Consider the following 23,331-nt stretch of genomic DNA (forward strand, 5'->3'; position numbering starts at 1 on the left):
TGTCTTAAGACCAAACACTTGTATATGTGAAGGCCCAACCTTTCAAATACACAACGGTTTTGAGTTATTAAACTGAATGCTCACTATTCTCTTTCATAGCAATTATATTTAAGTACATTTACAGTTTGGTTTTGCTAGCAGGTATGAATACTTGCTCAACCTACTGGACAAGAGAGAATGACAGGAGAAAAGAAAGATGAACTAAGCAACCGCAGGTTGCATAACACTGAATTGGAATTTGGATTGGCATCTTTCTGTACAAGACACTGAAGACACATTCCAACACGCTTCTTGCTTTAAAGTTTCCACATTGGAAATACTATAAACAATAAGAGTCCCTATCAACGCAATGATAGGTATTTAATGAAACTAGACAGCAACACCCAAGAAAACAAGCAAACAAAAGAAACAGAAGAAAAAAGTGTTAATACACATTCAGGGAGGAATGACAGACCCAGTAAGACACAGAATTACCCCAAAAGGGACTTCACGTGGTAATTCACTATATACATCTCATACTTGGAGGAAAAAAAGAAGTCTTATTACTAGGTATTCAGTCTGAGCTGTACAGGAAGGAAAGATGAGGTTAAAAATAGCTACCTGAATATTTTTTGCTTTAAGCAACGAGAACGGAAAAGTGAAAAGTAACACATAAATGGAAGAAAAAGCTGTCAATTTAAACTGGGGGGTGGGGGGGGGCAGAAGAGGACAATGTATTTCAGAAGACATGTTTTTAATTTTCTGTTATTCTTCAAATAGCAAATACATACCTTATTAGACATTTGTTGACAGTGCTGTTCAGTAGTATGGATCAATGTTTGGTCCAAATCAACCATAAGCACCAGTTTTCGATTTCGGTGTAGTCGCTGTTGATCTTCTCTTCCTAATTGTTCAGCTTGCTAAAATGAAATATTCGTAGACTAAGCTTGATTTTGAAGAAATAAACTAGGATTATTGATGTCTGTACATTGTGAACTTGAGAAGAAATGTTGCTACAAACTAACTACATAAGAAATAAAGCTTCAATGTAAATGAAGTGATGGCAGCCATGTCAGCAATTTTTCCTATAAAAATAATATTCCAAAGGTCTATACTAATCTATATGATACTAACAACTTTAAAAATTGATTTACTCAATAAATAACTTTCTATATATAATAAGTAATCACCAAATTCATTTAAGGCCAAGGTTCTTGAGACTAGCAGCTTTGGGGTAAAACGTTCATCATTAGTTCTGAAAACTTCTGTTATGAAATGGCTGAACATAGTATCCATTAAGTATTATACTGTTGATGACATTAGGTTGAGTTTTAAACTGAAGGTGCTAATGATAGATATCGTAACTCTAAACCTAAACCTAAAGTATATATATCTTCATATATTTTAATCACGTAGTTCTATGCAGGCATTGATTGAAAAACATTTTCCTGTAAGTTTGAGTTGATTTTTTTTTGAATCTTTCAAACTACTGCATTAAGCTCTTTGTTCACTTTAGTCAAGTCTAATGGCAAGCTGCAGTACTAGCCACCAGACAGCTAAACTTAAAAGTTAAGCGGAGCGTTCTAAAGAAGCAGGGGTCAAGCACTAACTGCCCTTTGAAACACTCCTCGACAATGGGAATGGCTTCTAGCTGCCTCTATCTACACATTTATTCTCATTGTCATGCTTTGAAGAGTTACAAGAAAAAAAACACAACAACAAACAACAACATAAAAAGTAAAAACAAAAAAAAAAAACCAAACACCACAAAAAAAGTCCCCATCATGTTGGTAAGAAAGATGAATAGGATGCTCATCTTAAAAATAAACATGCTTTTTCCTCTAAATAATCTGACATGAATATTTTGGTAACTCATCTAAATGAAATCTTTGAAAAATAATGAAATAAATTGAAAATAGAGGTAAACTGTAAACAAAGTATCTTGACTGTATTTCATAGGACCAATTTCAAGGTTCCTGACTAATCACGGTGAACACAAGTTTCAAAGACATTGCAAACTTTGAACATATTTCAGATAGTGGAAACTGAATTTTCCACAAACTGTCCATTCTTCAAGACAGAGATATTAAAGTTATAAGTTTTCTACCTACTGTCACAGAAGTACCATCTTTTCACTGCACAGCCCTAAAAAAACACTATAAAACCTGATACAATCAATCTGCATTAGGGTAAACACAAAAACCCTGGGCTACGGATGTTCATCACCAAATTTCTCTTCAAAAGGCAGCCAAATATTTTATATAAACACATACAACATTGAAGAAACTCCTATAATTAAGCTTCTCAACTGTGGAGCTACAATGAAAGGTATGAATAAAGGAAAGCATGACAGTACTTACCTCAGAGCTCACTTTCAGTTCTGGGACACTATGAACCATAGACACAGTTGCTGTGGATAACGGTACATTCTGTTTTCCGTTCTTGCTTTGTATCCTAATCACAAAGGGAAAACAGACATCAAAAGAGCAAAACTTTGGTGAAGGAAAAGTTCAACACACTAAAACCTGTAGTACCAAACCAGTCACCACCAAAAAAAAAAGATTAAAAAGAGCTATTTTGACTAATATGCTCTTTCAAATTCTTGTTAACGCAGGTTATTGGATTTAAAAAAAAAGGGATAAAAAGACCAAAGAAGCTCTCCATAAAAACCTTGCCAAAAAACTGTAATTAGTTATGCTTCCATATAACCTTGTATAATGACACTAAGGTTAAAAAAAAAGGCATCTATGTATGGAATATTTGAAAAGTTATAAATTAAGTATAACTACGAAAGTTAAAACTTATTTTCCTTTTTTTTTTTTTGGTAATCATTCAGCATACAATTGCCTACACTTCTCCAAGCCAGACTATGAAATAAATCTATGCAAATGATAGGCAAAGTTACTCTTTATGTGTAGCAGAGTGACTTACATTCAAGAAAAGCAGCCAAAAAACCTTATACGTATACCTCCCTTTGGCACAGAATGGTGTATTATGTGTGAATTATATATACACACTCATATGCACATCTGAATGATATATAAGTGGATATGTATTCATACACATAGAATTATATCCTCTCATCTACTTGATTATGTCTATCTATACACACACGTATGTGCAAATATAAAGTTACTTGAAAATGGACCAAGTAACTCCATATAGCTTCAGTATTACTAGCTTCCAAGTAACACAAAAATTTGTTGCAAACTAATACCCAATTCAAGACATTATTTCTGGTTCATCTACACTAAAAATACTACTGTACAAGTTCTGCAGCATGTGACATGTACCTTTTAATTTTTCCATGTACCTGTCCAACCAAAGACAAAATTGCTTTTAATCTCTGGCTGTTGATCCAATATAAAAGCCAGAGAAAACTGTTTTCACTTACAGAATCATAGAATAATTAAGGTTGGGAAAGACCTCCAAGATCATCTGGTCCAACCATCACCCTACTACCAACGTCACCCACTAATGCATGTCCCTAAGCACCACGTCCAACCTTTCCTTGAACACCCCCAGGGACAGTGACTCCACCACCACCACCTCCCTGGGGAGCCCATTCCAATGCCTCACTACTGTTTCTAAGAAGAAATTTCTCCTAATTTCCAACGTAAAACTCCCCTGGCACAACTTGAGGCCATTCCCTCTAGTCCTATCACTAGTTATCTGCGAGAAGAGGCTGACCCCCAGCTCCCCACAACCCCCTTTCAGGCAGTTGTAGAGAGCAATAAGGTCTCCCCTGAGCCTCCTCTTCTCCAGACTAAACAACCCCAGTTCCCTCAGCCGCTCCTCACAGGACTTGTGGTCCAGGCCCCATGGCCTCAATGTCTTTCTTGTAGTGAGGGGCCCAAAACTCAACACAGTATTCAATGTCAGGCAGGACGTGCCTTTCATAAACCCATGCTGACTGCACCTGATTCCCAAGTTGTCCCACATATGCCATGCAATTGTATTCAAGATTACCTGTTCTGTCACCTTTTCTGGTACCGAGGTCAGGCAGACAGGCCTGTAAGCAGGGAGTAGCAGGTCTGTTTCCACCTGTATCGTGACTGATTTATTCTGCTCCCTGTCGCAGATCTCCAAGTCAGAAGGCTGACTACCTCAAGGATAAGTGGTCTGACTAGTAAAGACAGATGTAAAGAAGGCACTGAGAACCTCAACCTTTTCCTTATCCTCAGTAGTCATGTTCCCCACCACATCCAGTAAAGAATGGATGGAGGTTGTCCTTGGCCCTCCTCTTATTGTTAATATATTCATAAAAACTTTTCTTTTTAACCACAGTGGCCAGGTTGAGCTCATGATGGGCTTTAGCCTTTCTGATTTTCTCCCTGCATATGCTGGTAACTTCCTTGTACTCTCCTCAAGTTTCCTGTCCTTTCTTCCACCAGACATAAACTCTCTTTTTCTCCTGAATACTCAGCAAAAGTTCCCTGTTCAGCCATGCAAACCTTCTTCCCCGCCAGCTCATCTTACAGCACATGGCGACAGCCTGCTCCTGCACCTTGAAGACTTCCTTCTTGAGGAGCATCCAGCCTTCCTGGACCCCTCTGTCCTTCAGGACTGACTCCCAAGGGACCATCCCTACCAGTGTCCTGAACAGCTCAAAGCCTGCCCTCTGGAAGTCCAAGGTAGTAGTTTTACTGACCCCCCCCTCCTGACTTCACCAAGAATAGAGAACTCTACCATTGCATGGTCACTCTGCTCAAGACAGCTCCAACCACATCTCCCACTGGTCCTTTCCTTCTCTGTTCGTGAACAGCAGGCCTAGCGGTGCACCCCTCCAGTAGGCTCACTAACCAGCTGAATCAGGAAGCTATCCTCCACACACTCCAAGAACCTCCTAGACTGCTTTCTCTGGGTTGTATTGTATTTTCAGCATGTATCACTTCATGAAAACAGTGGCAAATAATTTACAAACAAGATCCTGAGGAAAAAAGTGTTTTTCAGCCATGTTGGGGCTGTGAAAAAGTCACAGAAAGATATGCTTCTACTGTACTGTAGTGTTTGGAAGCACTACTTGTATCCAGAAATGAGAAGTATTTCACTTGGCCCATTTGAATGAACCTAAGAATGGTGTAATGGAAAGGATGCCCCATTGGTTAACACCCGGCACGCTGGGAGTGAACTGTCTATACTCGCTTTTCTTCAAGCAAGAGAAGCATTGATGCTTTTCAACTGCCCTCTGATATGTAGGTTCAGCAGACCTAATACATTATACCAAATATATCACAATCATCTAGATTGGAAGAAACCTCCAAGATCACCTAGTCCAACCTCTGACCTAACACTAACAAGTCCTCCACTAAACCATATCACTAAGCTCTACATCTAAACGTCTTTTAAAGACCTCCAGGGATGGTGACTCAACCACTTCACTGGGCACCCTATTTTGTATAAAATGAGGATGCTCTCTGAAGCAGAGTAGCATTAAACTGAGAAAACTGAATACACTGCAAACCCCAAATTCATGTAGATTTTTATGAAGTAATAGCAGTACACCAATATTTAGATATGACAATATCCATTCAGAACGGGCAAAGCCCTATTTTGCAATTATCCTACCTTTTTGTTAGGTTTGTTGTTTTGACAAATGCTCGTCTATAAAATATTACCAGTCAACTCTTCATTAGAAGTTACACCCTACCATTAACTGGGCTATGCAATGCATAAAAATTCAAATACTTGGTCCACTTTATCTCATTTATGGTATGCTGTTCACAAAATAATTCCTAATAATGACTATGAATTAAAAAGAAACCAAAGTACTTCCTTCCACATGGAACGATCATGCAACAATAATTTTTAAAATTCACTCTATCATTCAGTCTATTTTAGAAAACAGATATTGAATTAGTAATTTGATATGCATAAGAAAATTCTCTTAACCAACTGTACTAACAGTGAGAGCAAACGAAAAATAAAATCATCCTTCAAATTTGCTTTTTTGGCCTAAGGCTTAAATTCCTTTAGATCCATGGCAGAATATTTCACAAAAAATTGAAAACAGTTCTGAAGCCTTAGATTGAGAACAGTAGACACAAGCTAGCTCCCACTCAGACACATAAATGAGGAAAGGTCACATGAATGATACCGATACTTCCTCACAGCTACTTACACCTGCACAGATAAAACTCCCAGGCTTAAGTCACTGTTGACACAACTTCCAAGTCTCAACCTCAGTTATAAACACATAAAAAGCAAATTTGACTATAGTGCGATGAGAATTCATGTCTGTATGCACACTCTTTACTTTTTCTATCTGAGATAGTAAGTTATCCTAAGGTTATCTCCACAGAAAGAGTATGCAGTTAATAGAGTTGTAAATTTGTAATGTGAACTGTAATTCAAGCACCCACATGGCATTTTATTCATCCATATTCCTAGTTATTAATCTCTGTAATAGCTAAAAGTAAATATAGTTCGAAACAATGCGTCTGCAAACAGTGACATATAAGGAGAAAGAGGTCACATTTGAAAGTCTGTTTCAGGATGACAGAACAATTGCCTTGTGTAAACGGTAAAAGCAAATTACAGCAGCTTGCAACAATGGCATATATCTTGCCAATTTCTTTTTGCATTGGTTTTATCCACAAGGAACACTGATTCTCGCTTACATGTATCAATTTTCCAGTTAAAAATATATTATATGATTATACTATTAATAATGTGATCGTGACTTAATATATTCAGGACACTAAGCAAGAATTTCACAAGCTATTCTCAACAGTTTTTTTTTTTTTTTAAATCAAATGAGGAAGAATGCTTTGTGCTAACATTTAACTTCTGGAGCAAACTCCTTCTCAACTTTCCTTACAGGAGCACTCTGAGTAGACCTGCTTATGTTAGGCAGTATGAATACTGTCCTCCCTCCCTACTATTACCTATACCTTCACAATTACATTTATAGGTACGATTCACAACTACTAAGTCTCAGAACAGAGAAGCAAAGTAAATGAGAAAAGGAAGAGCTTGAAGCCCTAATCACAAACAACGATAATCTGGACAAAAAAAGCTGGAACACTTACTGAGTCAAGTCTTGGCCACATTCTGCACACAAGCCTTTCATAACAACTGGATGGCTACATCCTTCCAGTTTCACCAAGACACCCCTAGGGAAAAAAATAAAAAGATACATTCATTCTATTGTTGATTTCAGACACTTAGATTACTGACTGAAAACTGAGAGTTCAAAGAATAATTTTGGTTATGATTTGAGTGCTGTCCCCCTAACATTCATGCCGCCTACAGAGAGAGGAAAAAATAAGACACTAAGTATTTGATTTGAATTACTCAATTTACTACCTTTTAAAGTCTCAAAAATATTTATTAATGTCAGTTTCTAACCTTAATTTAGCAAAGAACCTCAGTGCATTAACAAAACAAGCATTGTTTAAACAGCACAGAAACAGATTACATTCAGTTAGACTAAATTCCCATTAACATGCTACTGACTATCAAATACGGAAACTCTTCTGTTCTACACTGATTTCATCGTGGTTTATCTTTTTTTTGTATCATGGCAGAAAAATATATTACTCTAGACTTCTCATAGAAATATTTTAATTTTGTTATGCTTAAGCTTCAGATTGCCACATTTTATACACAGGCAAAATTATATTTTATTTTCTTCCAAAGTCTAAAACAAACCAGAAATTAGAACTCAAAATGCTTCAGATAAGTGTGATGTTTATTATTCCAAACTGCTTAGAAGATAAGTCTGCTTGTCAGTAGTATGATCCAACTGAAGTACTCTTTTGTTCAAATTTAGTTCTCAAAATTCAGTCTTGAAAATACCATTACCTCTCCCCTCTCAAGTACTTGAATAGTCATTGAGAGAGACTCCTCCCATTTTCTTCAACACAGTTAAAGGAATTAATCTTTCAGACAGTTTTAAAAAGAAAACAAAAAAACAGGTAGATATAGTTCAGCCACCACAAAGTTTCCCCAACTCCAAGACCACAGGCTGCAGCATCTAATTTTTCAGAAATACAAAAAAAATAGAGTAGAAAAAAATATCTAAGTTCTTTCATTCAAAAAGTTAGTTGTAGCGTTCTCTTAGATTTCAAATCTACACTATAATAAAAAGAACGCCAGGAAAGAAACTTCCACATTTGTTCAAGTCTCTCATTGATAGATTTGACTACTACGCATTTGAAAATTCCAACAAGAAATCCACTCTCCAGATGACACATGTAGCTGCTTGCTTCCAGTACTTCACAAAATTTCTTAGTGACCAGAAGTCTGATGAGATTACTTACTAACAGCACTGCAGTTAATGCATATGCTGGGATTATTTTTGTCTTTGAGAGCAAAAGCTAGATTCGGATCAGGCGTATTTAAATAAACATTTTCCTAAGTCACCATACTGCTAGTACTTTCATTTACAAAAGGGCAGCTTCAGTCCCTTTGCACTGACAGTCATCAACTTCTTATCAATTACACCTTCTCTTCCTCTGTAAGCATTTTACTTTTTTTTTAGAGTATGTATGATATATATAAATATTTATAAAATGTAAAAATATTATAGAAATCAAATATATAAACAAGTATAAATAAGGTATATATGTTCATAGATCTCAAATAATAATAAACAGTTGATCTGCACAAGAACAGCACAAGAGACAAGCAATTTTTGTGGTCCTTAACTACTGGTAATTTATTGTTTGTTTACTTAGTTCCCCTCTAATCCCCCCAAGTCTACATTACTTCATCATTTAACTCATCCTTCTTTCTCCCCATTTTACAAACATTCCTGTCTTGCTCTCCTTTGCCTTGGTTCATCCCTAAGTTCCTTCTTCACCTATGCGAGGCTTCCAGGTCACACTACGGAGCATGCCAGAATTGCTCATCTTTAACCTGCATTCAGTGCATGAACCTGAAATTATACAGACACGTGAAGAGCCAAAAAAACCAAAACACAATGGAAGTCACAGGAATGCGTGTAAAAGCTTACAGTGACTGAGTATTGCTGCTTACCCCAATTTAATTAGTTTTCAGTAACTCAGGAAAAAAAAAAAACACTCTTGATGACACTTTAGAAAGCAAAAATCTCTTCAGGCATTCTCTACCTGGCATCTGAAGTCACATCACACTCCAAGCCTGCTACCAGAGGGGCTGGTATAACCCTCAACTGAGGTAAGAGTTAAATTAGGACATGCAAGAAATTCTGTTCACATGCTTGTGAACTTTTGATCTCAACAGAACAGAGATTCTTATAAGAAAATGAGAGTTCTAAATTATTCACTGATATTTTTTCTAAACAGCACCTCTATAAATTGTCACATACTCAAACCCACTGCTAAATAACAGTTCTGACCCTGCACATTTAAATATGAGCAGAACACCTAATTTGCTGATGCCTGCTAGAGCAAAGAAGTCTCTGATAGCAAACCCTCCCTAATTCCACTTCCACTATAATGTTTAAGTTGAAGGACAGAGGAAGAACTCTGTCCTTGTGAACTTGTGAGCACTGTACAACTGAGATCGTCACGTTTCAAAGACAACTGCCAGGACTCCACTTTCTCCTAAGGCTTAAGCACATCCAAATATTTCACCCATTTAAGTTTTAGCACATATGTTTTAAATGTATTCTAACAAAGCAAATTTACTAAAAGTATACTGCATAAGAATAGCCACAGAACTCAAGAAAAATGGCTTTTGTGAATTTCAGAATTGAAAACATTCCCTTCACCATTGAAGTGATGGATTTCCAAAATATAATGACCAAGATCAAAGATGATTAACAGATAAAATTGGGGGATGGATATGGAGGGGGTAGATCATTGCAATAACCAGACTGAAATAGGAAGGACTGCAACAGGACAGCAGTACGCACTGCTCACACTGATAATTTTAAGTGAAAAAAATAAAACGCGATTGAAGTAAAACTTGAATAAGTACATAAGGAAACCTGCTTTAAGATCTTATTCACATTCTTTCCAGATGTACTTGTAAATAAGAAACAGACACTAGGTGTGCCATTATAGCAAAATTTTATTTTTGTTGCAACAATCACGATTAGGGACAGCCATTTACTAATGGCCTCAGGATGCACCCGATGACCTCGAGCCCATCACTGCTCTCCCAGCACTTCCACACTACTACATTTCGTCTGTTTCTAAAACAAGCCTTTTAACTGTATCTGCTTTCAATCAGAAGCATGAGGAAGAAAAAAAAAAAGCTTTCATGAAATCTGATATGAGCATTTTGCTTTCATTAACAGAGGAAGTCAATGCCTTTCCTAATTGTAAAGCCCGGTCATTAGCGCTCACTCATAAACGTAGGAAGTCTGTAACAGATGCAGTGGTGGCTACAGTTCCAGGTAGGCTAATTTCAATGGGAAAGTTAGCACATTTTCACAGGCAACTTATCTAATGGCTTTCTGCCAAAGAAAGGTGATGCCTTACTTCCCCATGCCCTCGAGTTTACTCTGAAAGCACATCCCTTCGCTTTGGCACTTCCAGAAACGGCTACTTCACTAACCTGGGAGGTGGGAGACCAGCCAACCCTGTCCAGGTTTGTTGCTGGGTTTAGCATCAAAGCAGCCAACAGAGTAATCCGGCATGGGCCACTGATGGGGAAAAGATGCAAATGTTTGTAAACAAACCAAAACACATGGCTATGATGCAGGCAGTTTCAGCATCTCACTTCCTGGAACTGTCCCCCCCCAGTGACCAGGCCACTGCTGCTAGCATTTATCTCACCTAATTGTTCAGGACTAGCTGGAACACCTCCATGCTCTGGAGACTCTGCCATGCCTTTAACGAAGTCTTTTTTTAAACGAATGAAGCACTGGCATAAAAAATAGAGGGCAATTTGTCAAGTGTGTAAGTGGGAAGATAGACAATTACAGGTCCTAAAGTTACTGCCTTATACCTGCTTGTATTTCACTACCGTCTGTCAAAAGCCAAGGAATTCATAAGTTTCCTTCGATCAGTATGGTATAAAGAAATACCACAAGTGTCACATACTCCTTGGTTGTCACTAGGGTAACAAAGCTGCTGTCCTCCATCTGATGCCATATGATTTTGCAATCAGTATCAGATGTAAAACTGTACTAACACATCAAAAGAAGACTCCAGTGAACAACTAGAACTCTTCCCCCACCCCATCCCCCATTCTGCAGCATGCTCAAGAGTTTGTTATCAACAAATGGTGAGCAAGTCAAAATAGCAAATACACACCAGACTCATGATTATTAATAGCAGGTATTAATCATTCAACTGATCCAAACCACATAGTAATACACAATATTTTAGCTGTCGTAAGACTAGAATGGCAGATAACTGAAATCTCATTCAACTTGAAGCCTGCTTCTACATTTTAATTTATGCAAATTTGTGAAAAAATGATGTTCTTGTTAGCTTACATCAGAACAGTGCTCAGTGGCATGTGGCTGCAGCATCTAGAACCACCTCAAAGAGCCCTCAAGCCCAACTTACTGTAACATCCAACCACAGCTTCTATTATATAGGACTCCAGTTTCATAGCAAGGATTTTTCAAGTATTTAATCACCTTGAAACAACCATAAAAGATTAATTCCTTAGATATTTAACCATCAGATTTTATTTTTGTTAACTCTCAAAAATATCTGCCAAGAAGCAAAGTCCTTGAATAATCAATTAAAAATACCTTGGATGACAAGTACAGGGTTTTCTTGAACCACACATCGATTGACTTTCATGTCAGTTACAAGACAATGGTAAGTCACAGCTAAACTGCTGCAAAGCCAAGTGGCAACCGTCTTGGACTTATCCCATCTCCAATCACCTTTTGTTCTTTTGAGACACACACCTTCTAATGTTCCCCAGCCCTCCAGGTAAACGCATATAAGCTGATCTGAGATGTGGGGAAGTTATCACTGTATTTCTCCTGCCCCTCACCAAAGATCACCTGCGGTTACCTGAACAGGTTTACCTTCTGCACCTGTAGGCCCACATCTAGAGAAACAGCTACAGTTGAAAAGGTTCTTATCACCAAAACAACCTCGACACCAAAGCACAGGGAGATGACTTAGAGAGAGAGAGCTTAAGACACACAGCTGGCAGCAAAGCTGTGCTTTTTCCTTTTTTTTTTAATTAAAAAAATGCTTTCTCCTGTGCACAGGATGCTCCCAGATTTTTTTCTGATCCCCCTCCCCCTACTTTAGAAAGCTGCGTCTATTAAAAGGAAACATTACATCACCCCCGAACTTTTGACCACTTTCTCCCTTTCTCCCTTCTCAAGAAGATCACACTTAAGCTATCATGGTCCTTTCATACATTATTCCCAAACAACAAACAAAATAGGAAAAGGCTTATTACAGGATGCAGAATCCTCAAGTCTAAAAGCTTCCTCCTTTCCATTTTTTTTTTTTTGGATACTCTTTTATCTCGATACAACCTTCTGCACATACACACACACCCCTATACAGGAAAATTTAACTACTCTTAACACCCTTAAAAAAGGTCTACAAACAAAACTGCCATGGGTTACGTAGCACCGTTCAAGGCAAGGAGCAGCAGTTCCAAAGTTGACAATACCCGTGTGACTTACTATGCTGTAGGGATAACCAACAGCATCATGGAAGTGCCAAATTCTGACAAATACCCCAAAACCAGAGTGCAACAGTTTAAAAGGCTATTCAGCATAGAAAGGGGAAAGTATTACATATATCTACAGATGTAAGTTACCTAGAAGGTTAAGTTCCCTTCTTGTTTTAAGAATCCCTTCTTTGGCTAGGACCACTCATCTACTCCCTCTCCTGAGAACAGGAATTCATGTAGTTTACTTCACTAACCTTGGACCAAGAAGTTTTGCCTTACACACTAGCTGAATGCTACAAATTTGTGGATGCAACTTTTAAGTAAGGAAGCACTACAATGCGAACACGTGCATTATTCAGTTCTACTCTGCATGTCTTCTGCCACTACTGTATTCTACTGCATTTCTCAAAGCACTTGCAGGAAGGCAAGAAAAAGTTACTTGTTTTTAAGATTAGTAGCAAAATAATATCTTGGCAGTATCCCATCTTTCCTTTAAAAAACGTATTAAGAAAAACATTTTCGTGCATCTGTAAGTAGAAATCTATGTGGTATACTGCAAGCTTTTTACACAGTATGTGCAGAGAGAAAAACGTCCTTCTGGATGCAGATGATGCTGATGAATGACATCTTATACAAGTCAACCAACATCAGCCAAGTTACCCTAGACCTGTTATTTAAGAAACATCAGATGACTAAAGTAAAAGTCCCTTCACATTGCACTGGTATGGTGTTAAAGGTTAAAGTAATTGGGGGTAATGCCCAATTAGTCCAAGTGCCCAATTAACCAAGTGTTTGAATCTCACCTAAAGGAGTCCTGATGGGGGTGGGGCGGGGGGAAGAGAGGCTCAACCCATCGACTGATCCCAAAAGTCAGAAGGTATCTTTCATTATGGTATCTTCCCTTACACAATAGTATCTTCCCTAACATCCTCTCTCCCTTAAGATAATTTATATCACTTTTCATCTGTCAGGTGGAGCTTGAGTGACTCTAGTCATACATACCTTTGTTATGATTGGTGTGAAATTGTCTCGCTTTGCTTTTAAAGGTATAGACTAGAAAAATTTAAAGCTCAAGCACAGTGAGGTGTGGTTACACCTTGGAGGTGGGTAGCCTTTGGGATAGAGGTGTGTTTTGGTATTATAATGGGCAAAGTTCATCAAAAGGACAGTGTTTTGTCAAAAACATGACAGGCCGTTGGCCCAAGATAGCAAATACGCAGCTTATCAGTTCTGATGGACCTTCAAGTTCCCATCTTATCACGGAGCCTGGCTGTGGTGTCTCCGCTCCGCATAGTTCTTCTTCGAGTCAGCACACCAAGTACCCCCTGTGTGGGCAACATCTAAGGTTGGAGGCCTAGGGAGCTTCTACAGAATGCAGCTACACTCCACCCCGAAAGCTTATTGAATGTTGTCCCTTTTCTTAAAAATGTGAATATAAGTTTAATTTCTAAGTCACCTCTGGCAATTATTCCAGAACTGGAAAGACCACAAAAACCTTTACTCTTGGTTTTGAAGATATGTTGTTTTTTATTTCTTTAATATTGCCTTCTCACCCTCTGTCTTTCTTTCCTCATCCCCCCCCCCCCCCCCCCCCCCTTTCTTTTTTAATAGGACCAGTGATGGAGAAACCACCCGAAAAGATACAACGTGCTCTCACAAATGGCTTATTTATTTCACTCAGGCTAATTCCTTCCCACCAAAAGGCTAGTCTAAGGCCAACAGAAGTAGTTTCTACTGACTGGAAAGAGTTAATCTTTTTGGATAACAAGCACTTCTTCATTAGATACATAAATATAGGTTCTGAAAAAAAAACACACATCATTGTTGAGTATCATTTAACCATATGAGGTGATACAGTGAGAAATTCTCACCCCACGTTTCTCAGTACATGTTACACACACAGTACTTAACTGATCCACACCAAAAAACGTGATCACCCTTCTCCTTTCCAACATCCTTTGTAGACCAGCAAATGTCTCCTGTTAGCAAGAATATCCTTTCCCTACGGTCCAATGGTGAGATTTCCAATTCCGTAGGTCTAGGATCAGCCAAACAATACCTGAACAAAATGTGCAATCAAGATCCTTCAACTGTAACCTGTAACACAATACCACTTGCTTTTCAGGAAGTTTTACTATGCTCCCCTACACTTTAAGGCATTCTCTCCAAATTTAACTACCCACATGTGCTAGAAGATGTGAGACTAACCTTTAAAATTTTTAACTACAGAAAACAAAAAACACTTCTCATAAGGATATTTTATTGACAACTTGTTATGAAATATCTTTCATTCTTCTGAAAAAGAGATCCTATAATGAAAGGCTAGTAGTTCTTTCCTGAACCTTCAGGCTATGAAGTCCCAACTGGAAATATTTATGTATGCTTTTGGTAGTGTTTAAGAATTTGCAATACCATCAACCCATATTTATTTTCATTTATGGACTTCAAATCTTGGCTTATCAAATCAGCTAAGAAGAGTCTTTCACTGGGTTATACTGACTTACAAAAATCTGAACAGCTAGGATCCCTGCTAGGGTCAGACCTTAAGTTAACACCAAACGTGCAGTCATCAAATGAGAAAGTTCCAGGCATGCACACAAGTTGTACTACTAAGATTTCGCAAGAAAAAACAAACAAACAAAAAAAAACACCACAAGAAAACTTTTAAGTCAAGACAAACTTTTGAGACCATTCAAAGCACAAGTCTCATCTGACTTCTTTCTTCCACTCCCTTCCAGTTTGAAGGCTGAGGTATTGCACAGCACAAACATTAAAGTCTTATTCCAGTCTTCCGAGTCAGAATTTTTGTACAGACATTTTCTCTTCAGGAGATCATTTGTTTTTCAATTAAGAAAGAAACAACATGTAGGCAGGCTTGCCTTTGAAAAGACCATGGTTTTCTAAAGAAATACAGTATTGAAGCAAAGCTCAAAAATACAGCTATGAAACTACCTAAACAGTAGTTGAATAGAAATCTACTGTAGTCCAGGAAAAAGCAAAACAGATTTCCAGCACAGACATCTACAAACACATACCATTTAAAAAAAAAGCTAGTCATCTTATAGATCTACAACGAAATGCATAAAATAGCCCAAAGAACTATGTCACTCTGCGGACCCACGGGATTTGCATATGCTCACACACACTGGCAAAGTCCTTGAGCCCAATGAAGATGGCCAGCTTGCAGTAAGAACAGACATTTCCCTGGTCTGGGAGAAACCCTGTAAGCATAAAAGCAACGTGTTACTAAAGACTATCATACGAAATGCAGTATTGGACACACACAACCTCAGTAACATTATTTCCTGATTTCAAAGTATTATTAAACCCCTAAAGGACTGCAATGGCTTCTACAAAACCAGTTTGATGCGACCTAAATGCTGGCTACTTCTTGAGAAGTTAATTCTGCCCTCCCTTTCCCCACACTACGCTCCTACTGCAGCTACTGAGCTAAATGAGGGTATTGATGAGTACAGATTATTTAGCAGGAGGCTGGGTGGGAAGGCTGAAAAGCAAAAAGGGAGGGCAAGCCAGCTTCAGCTATATGATTTCCAGCACACAATTCGGTGCGAGCCGGAGGCACACAGAAGCGTGAGCATGCCTACCAGCCACCTCTCCTATCAGCCAGAAGAAATCCTGAAACCATGGCCGAAGAAAGCCACGCTGAAGAGAGCTACATGCACAAGACTGCTATAACCACACTGCGCATTGTCCTGCCTCTTTCCTGGTGACTTCTGAGCCTGAGGTCCTATTCCAACCAAACCCCGCTGAGCAGGTCAATTCTCTGAGATAATGAAGGTCCTACAAGTTTTGTGAAAATAGATGGTAACAACAACAATAAAAAAAAGGAACTCTACCCTCCTGCAGGGTACTCAGCCCTCCCCATGGGGTTAGCTATAACGTGAGCTCCCATCTTGTTGGACACCAGAGAAATAGGAATAGAAGAAAAAACAACGAAGTAAGGAAACCCCTGGCTTTGAGCTTGGGCCTTTTTCAATATCAATTTCAGCTAAACACCAGACAGATGCATTAAAAGCAGCTTCCTTATTCTCAGCATTCACAGTATAAGAAAGAAATAATAAAAGATACACAGAACACAGGTTGGAAGGAATGCATACCATAATGTATTATAAAAAAAAAAGAATGAATCCAAATTAGAAAAAGGAACTAGGTAAAAAAAATAGTAAACATATTAAATATTATTCAACTATACTCAGTAATGAGATTTTCTTCAGGCTCTAATAAGCTCATTAGATGTTTGACAGGATATTGTGAAAAACTTTGCATCTGACCGAAACAGCAAATTGTTTTTCTTACAGTTTATTACAAGTGTCATCACTTCAAAAAGTATAATTCATCAGTACTTTACTCCTCTTGAAGACTAAAGAATGAAAGGTATTGAGGTCCAGGGTTAAAAGTACTTCTCATCTTAGGTGGTAAATGAAGCCCCGAGGCTTTGTAACATTAGATAACCAAAGATTATTATTTTTTTTTTTTTAAGATTAAAACTGTAGATTATTGTGCTGTTACTTGGCTTTTTTTTTTTAAGAGAACATATTCCCACCTCTTTCCTGCTATCTTCTCCGAAAAGATAAAAGCTTTGCTTGATCAGAATCCAGATGCATTTAAACAAGACTTTGATACTCTCATATACTTTACTTGTAAAAGAACATATTTTACCTACGACGAGTATACAGCAAGACAGAAAAATGTCCAACTTAAATGTACTGGTAATAAATCTTTTGGAAGATTCTGCTAATATAAACCATACAAGAGAATTTCAGTAGTCTATCCCATCATTAGGGCCAGAAAGGGGTCAAGTGTTTCACATTACAAACATTTACATAAATACTCACATAAAATATTGACCCAGCCCAGAATCCTGACATGCCAGTGGCAGCTCCAAAATGGTTAACTTTGACGGGTAACTAGCACTAACTATACACAGAGCATTGCAGCAGTTTTTGACATTTTATTTGTTGCTTCTGCCACTGGTGGAAATTATGCTTTGTTAACATCAAAGACCTTTCATTAACTGCTTGCTGTCATGCTATTTACAGTCCTCCAACAGGTCATACTTGGTCTCTCAAGCCCTGGCTTGGCGTTTGATGCACGCCTAGCTACGCTTGTATAAGCGCCAGCCACCTCCTGCCTGCCTCAGGCTGTCGTCCTCACCCCGCACCATCCCCTTCTCTGTGGTGACACCTCTTTGCATGCCAGTACAGTAGACTTTCAGCAGGACCTATTCCTTGATCCAAACTGATGAAGAAGCTTCCTCCTAAGTTCAAGAGATCAGTCATTTTAATTATTTTTTCCAACACAACGCATGCTAGAAACGCTAGGAGAGGATGACACAGACTGAAGGAGAAGACCGCTAAAGTCACAGCCTATTCCAACAAGTAGCAAACCAAGTGACAAGAAAATTAAGTGCTATACGTGGTGTGCTCTTTTCATATGCTGAAAGATTTTATCTTGTGCCTGACAGGTTAAAAAAGCCACAAACCAAACATTAGAAATGCATCTTCTTAAGAGAACTGTGCTATAAGACATAACTATTTTCATAAATAAAGATGGCTAAACCAACATGGTAAGAACTTAATCATATCATTTAACCTCAAAAAAAAAGATTTAATCAATTTACACTCTCATGTTTTAACTAAAAGTAAAAATATTTGGACTAGAAAGAGTATGCCTACAGCGTTTAAATGAGTGACAAATATTTGCACGTATCTTTGGTTTGCAGAGAATTCAGGGCTAAACTGGCCAAACCCACTTGTCTGAAAGCAGCAAATGGCACCTGCGAAGCCAGAGAGCTTGGCCTGGGAACAAAAAAAAGGTGTATCCTCTGGAAATAATGAAAAAGTTTCAGCTACATTGCCTACCTTAATCACTAAGGTATTTTAATAACGAACAACCTTAACATACATCTAAATATTGCTGACAGTTTGATGTTATCACTTATATTCCACAAAATGACACGTCACAAGCAAGAGATCAAATATTCACCAAACAAAACCTTTTAAGTTAGCGAACAAAAGCAGTTATGTCTCCAATTGCTGACCAGCTCTCTTCCCTTCAGATCACGCTTTTTCTACCTCTTCACTTCAAGTTTTTTTTATATTTCCTCAGTAGCTAACATTACAGCATGTAAGAAAGAAACGATGCTGAAAACTCAGACTTCCAGAAGAGTAAAGGCTGACAATAGCCAATACTAAAACCTAACTTTTATCAGCTTCAGACAAGCATTTTGGGAAACCAGGAACAACAGTAACAAAGAACAGTAATTTATTTTCTAACAGTTTCAAAGGAAGCGCTCGCTAATTATAGTCAAGTGAATCAAAATTGAACAAATCAACACAAGTAGCGCATAAAAATCGGCATCCTGAAAGTCCTGAAGCTTACATTGCACAAAGCTAAACCTAAAGTGCTGCTATATCAGACCCAGCATATTTTAAATCGTTTATATTAACCATCTTCTTGGTCCCATTTTTCCCTGCCTCAAGAGCTTTGCTAACGTAACAAACACACAAGCCAACTTTATCTCCCCCTCCACTCAGCATTATCAAGATGAATTTCATCACACATATGCTGCTTGAAAATTTTGGTCTGTACTTTTCCAGATGCTTTTATTCTGACCTAGCATTTACGGCACCTTTGCGCTAAACCAAACGTTAGAAGATCATCCGTCTTGCACCAGATGCGGTAGCTGAACACTGATGCAGCACAAAGGGAAAGCCACACTGCTTATCTCTGAAAGAATAAAGCTCTCTGTAGCAAGTAAAATGCAGCTTATCACAGAATCACAGAACTGTAGGGGTTGGAAGGGACCTACAGAGATCATCGGGTCCAACCCCCCTGCCAAAGCAGGTTCCCTAGAGCAGGCTGCCCTGGTAGGCATCCAGACGGGCCTTGAGTATCTCCAGAGGAGGAGACTCCACAGCCTGCCTGGGCAGCCTGCTGTATCTCCTCTGCAACTTCTGTTACTGATAATAAACAATTGCTTCTTCCTGACCCTTTGAAAATGCCTGTATGCACAGGGGTTTAGAATAACGACTTTTTGGTCACAAAAGTTTGGGTTTTGGTGCAGCCACCCACCAGCCGAGAGACCTGCAATAAAAGAAAACAGCCTGCTGCCATAAAACAGAGGAAGTGCAGGCTTTCGATGGCTTCCTGTTGAGGAAAATAATAAGATGAACGTGCTTGAAGTGCAGGGCAGCGAGCTACCAACCCGATTTAACCTAGAAACCTGCGAGGCCCCGGCTAACAAAGCGTTTTGCCGCGGCGCTGATAGCCGGTACAACTCGTCGCGTTCAGGAGTTAATGGTCCCGCCGGCGCTTTCGGTTTGCGCTGAGGCAGCAGCGCGGCAGCAGCGGTGTTCGGCAGCCCTGCCCGCCCCTCTCTCCCGCGGGGCCGCCGGCACTCACCCGGGCGCGACGACCTGCCCGGGCCTGGCGCACAGCTCCCTCACCACGCCGGGCCGCTCGGCTTTCAGCTTGCGCTCGGCTCCGGCCCGCTGCGGCCTGGGGCTGCCGGCGGCGCCGGGCGGGGCGGCGGGGCGCGGGGCGGGCGGCAGCGGGGCGCACAGCGCCAGCACCGAGCCGATCTGCACGGCCGCCCCCACCGACACCTTCCACTCCAGCAGCCGCAGCGGCCGCGGGCCCGGAGCGCGGATCTCCGTGACCAGCCCCGCGGGGCCCTCCGCGCCGCCGCCGCCGCTGGACCCGGACCCGGACCCGGCCCCTCCGCCGCCGGCCGGGCCCTCCATCCTCGCGGTCGCTATGGCAACGCCCGCGCCCGGCGGGGGAGCCGCGGCCGCAGCGGGGCACGGCCGCCCCGACACACACCGGCGGCGCCGACACGCAGCGAGGTCGCGGCCCCCGTGCGCAGGCGCGGGACGCCGCGAGCCCCGCCGGGCTTAAAGGCACAGCCGCGCCGCGCTGCCCGCGCCCGCCCCTTCCTGCGAGGGGCGCCTCCCCTCGATTTTCAAGACGCTTCCGGCCTACATGCCCCGGCATGCACCTGCGGACTGCGGGGCATTTGTGGAGGGGCGGGGTGCGCGGGGCATGCTGGGGGCTGTAGTCCTCCTCCCTCAGGGTGAGGGGACGGGGAACATGGCGTCCCACCCGTGGAGCGATCAGTGTTCTAGGGAGTTACAAGAAAACCTGAACACAGGGAACTAAGTAGAGAATAAGGCCACGCATTGGGCACTAGGGGTTAAAAGTGAACACTGAATGTTAGCTGCATGAGCCCCGCTTCTTCTTTTTATTTGGACTAGTAGCCTTACTTCTGTTCTTTCCTAATTCCTAGGTGCTCAGCTTCTAATTAATATTATTTTAGTGTTGTCACGTGCATGCAGTAAAGCTACATGAGATGAGCTGTTTCCTTTTTGCCTACCACTCTTTCCTCTACAAGACCAAACAATTCTTACCGGGGGGTCTGGTAGTCTCTCTCTACAACCTATGTTGTTTCTATTTGCTACTTCTTAATCTAAAATAAAATTAATCAGTCCTGAAGAAACATATCATTGTCCTTTTGCACATAAAAACTGGAGTTTATACCACCACCAGTGACTGCCGATGAGGCCGGTGGCAGTCACTGGAGCTCACCTGGGAGCTCCACCTGGAAGTGCTGACTTGCAGCATTTCTCCTCAGCTCTCACCTGGCCAACGTTTATAGCCTGCATCCAGGCTTCTTCCTTTTGGGGGGTGGATCGTTAATGTTCTGTTTAGGGGCAGCAGGCTGAGGTCTGCTGTTGTGTTAAAGGTTAGTGATGCCCAATTCGTCGTTATAAGTCTGTTGTGTTCAGGGTACTGAACTATCACAATTACAGATGCACAAATAACATAATACACCCTCAGTTTTATCACGCTCCATGAGTTACCACAGCCACACATGAAGAATTTGATCATGTTCAATGAGAAATACCACGGCTAGATTAATGAGTAGTGCAATTTATTGAAGGAACAGGTACACAGGTTCTTTGGATTGCCGGTGATAAATTCACCATCTGCAAAGCACGCGCAAATACCAAAAATATGAGTAACACAGCCTGGCTACAAACGCATTAAAAGAAACAAAGCAAGTCTATAGAGATTTCTAAGTTTCTAGGGGAGGTATTTGGCATAACCAAGTGTTCAAATCTTACCTAAAGGTGTCCTGATGGGGGGGGGGGGAAGAGAGGCTCAACCCATCAACTGATTCCAGAAGTCAGAAGGTATCTTTCATTATGGTATCTTCCCTAACATCCTCTCTCCCTTAAGCTAATTTATATCACTTTTCATCTGTCAGGTGGAGCTTGAGTGACTCTAGTCATACGTACCTTTGTTATGATTGGTGTGAAATTGTCTCGCTTTGCTTTTAAAGGTATAGACCAGAAAAATTTAAAGCTCAAGCACAGTGAGGTGTGGTTACACCTTGGAGGTGGGTAGCCTTTGGGATAGAGGTGTGTTTTGGTATTATATTGAAATTGGCAAAGTTCACCAAAAGGACAGCATTTTGTCAAAAACATGAAAGGCTGTTGGCCCAGGGTAATAAATATAGAGCTTACTGGTTTCAGTGTGCACAAGAACAATCAAGTTCCCATCTTATCACAGAGCCTGGCTCCGCTCCTCACTCTGCTCCACCCTCTGTATAGTTCTTCTCAGAGTCAGCACACCAAGTTCCTCTGGTGTGGTCAACATCTAAGGTTGGCAGCCTAGCAAACTTCTATGGAATGCAACTACACTCCACCCTGGAAGCTTCTTGAATGCTGTCCCTTTTCTTTAAAGTGTGAATATAAGTCTAATTTCTAAGTCACCTTTGGCAATTATTCCACACCTGCCTCATGGGACCACTCCTATTAAGGAGTGCAAAGGAAGAGGGGGAGTCTCAAGGAGCAGAATTGATCAGGTATTTCCCTATTCTTAAAACCTTTATAGACTTTCAAGTCTAGCAAAAAAACGTGTTCCATCAAGAGTGGTAGGCATGATAGTCAAAGAAAGACTGAAACAGTATCTGAGGTGGATCCAGAGATCAATAGCCTCATCCCTCAGCTCAGAGCAGGGTAACTAGCAGGTTGCTCACGGGTGTCCGGTTGGACTTTCAGTATCTCCAAGGATGGAGGTCTCCACAGCCTCTCTGAGCAACCTGTTCTGGTGTTGAAACACCCTCATAGTGAAAAAAGCTGGAAAGTCCTGTATTTCAGTTTGTGTTCATTGCATCTTTTCCTGTCAGTGGGCAACGCTGACAGGAGTCTGGCTCTGTTCTCTTTATCAGCCTTCCTTTCCACCCTCAAACACAATCCCAATGTATTTATACACATTGATCACTCGAGTCTTCTCCATTCTGAGCAGTCCCAGCTCTCTCAGCTGATTCTCATGTGACAGATGCTCCAAGTCCTCTAATAATGTTTGTGGCCCTTTGCTGCACTTTCTTTAGTATGCCCATGCCTCTCTTGTACTGTACACAGCACAGCCCTTGTGGTGTCACCAGTGCTGAGGGGAATGATCACCTCCCTTGACCTGCTGGCAAGCACTCTTTCTAATGCAGCCCAGGATACTGTTGCCTTCTTTGCTGGAAGAGCACATTTGCTGGTTCATGGTCAGCTTGGTGTCCATCAGGGTCCTCAGGGCCTTTACTGCAGATCTGCTTTCCAGAGCTGGCCCCCAACGTGTCCTGGTACAGGGGGTTGTTCTGCCCCAAGGGCAGGACTTGGCATTTCCTTGGCTTGAACTTGATGAGGTTCCTATCTGCTGATTTCTGCAGCCCAGCAAAGTCCTTCTGGACCGTCACCCACTCCTCCCAGCTTTGTATCATCTGCAAAGTTGCTGAATGTGCACTCT

General features: G+C 40.6%; 1 protein-coding gene across 1 annotated transcript in view; it reads right to left on the reverse strand.

The window, feature by feature from the left end:
• CTDP1 (CTD phosphatase subunit 1) overlaps positions 1 to 20,389 on the reverse strand; it is a 94,948-nt gene extending 74,559 nt beyond the window's left edge. The window contains exons 1-4 of the mRNA XM_048075811.2: positions 19,936 to 20,389; positions 7,011 to 7,094; positions 2,340 to 2,433; positions 771 to 899 (exon numbers count right to left, since the gene is read on the reverse strand). Of these exons, the coding sequence (XP_047931768.2) occupies positions 771 to 899; positions 2,340 to 2,433; positions 7,011 to 7,094; positions 19,936 to 20,276 (648 nt within the window). The 5' untranslated portion in view covers positions 20,277 to 20,389. The remainder of the gene's footprint in view (positions 1 to 770; positions 900 to 2,339; positions 2,434 to 7,010; positions 7,095 to 19,935) is intronic.
• Between the last annotated feature and the right edge of the window lie 2,942 nt (positions 20,390 to 23,331).

This window comes from Anser cygnoides, chromosome 2 (genome assembly GCF_040182565.1).
Source record: "Anser cygnoides isolate HZ-2024a breed goose chromosome 2, Taihu_goose_T2T_genome, whole genome shotgun sequence".
NCBI lineage: Eukaryota > Metazoa > Chordata > Aves > Anseriformes > Anatidae > Anser > Anser cygnoides.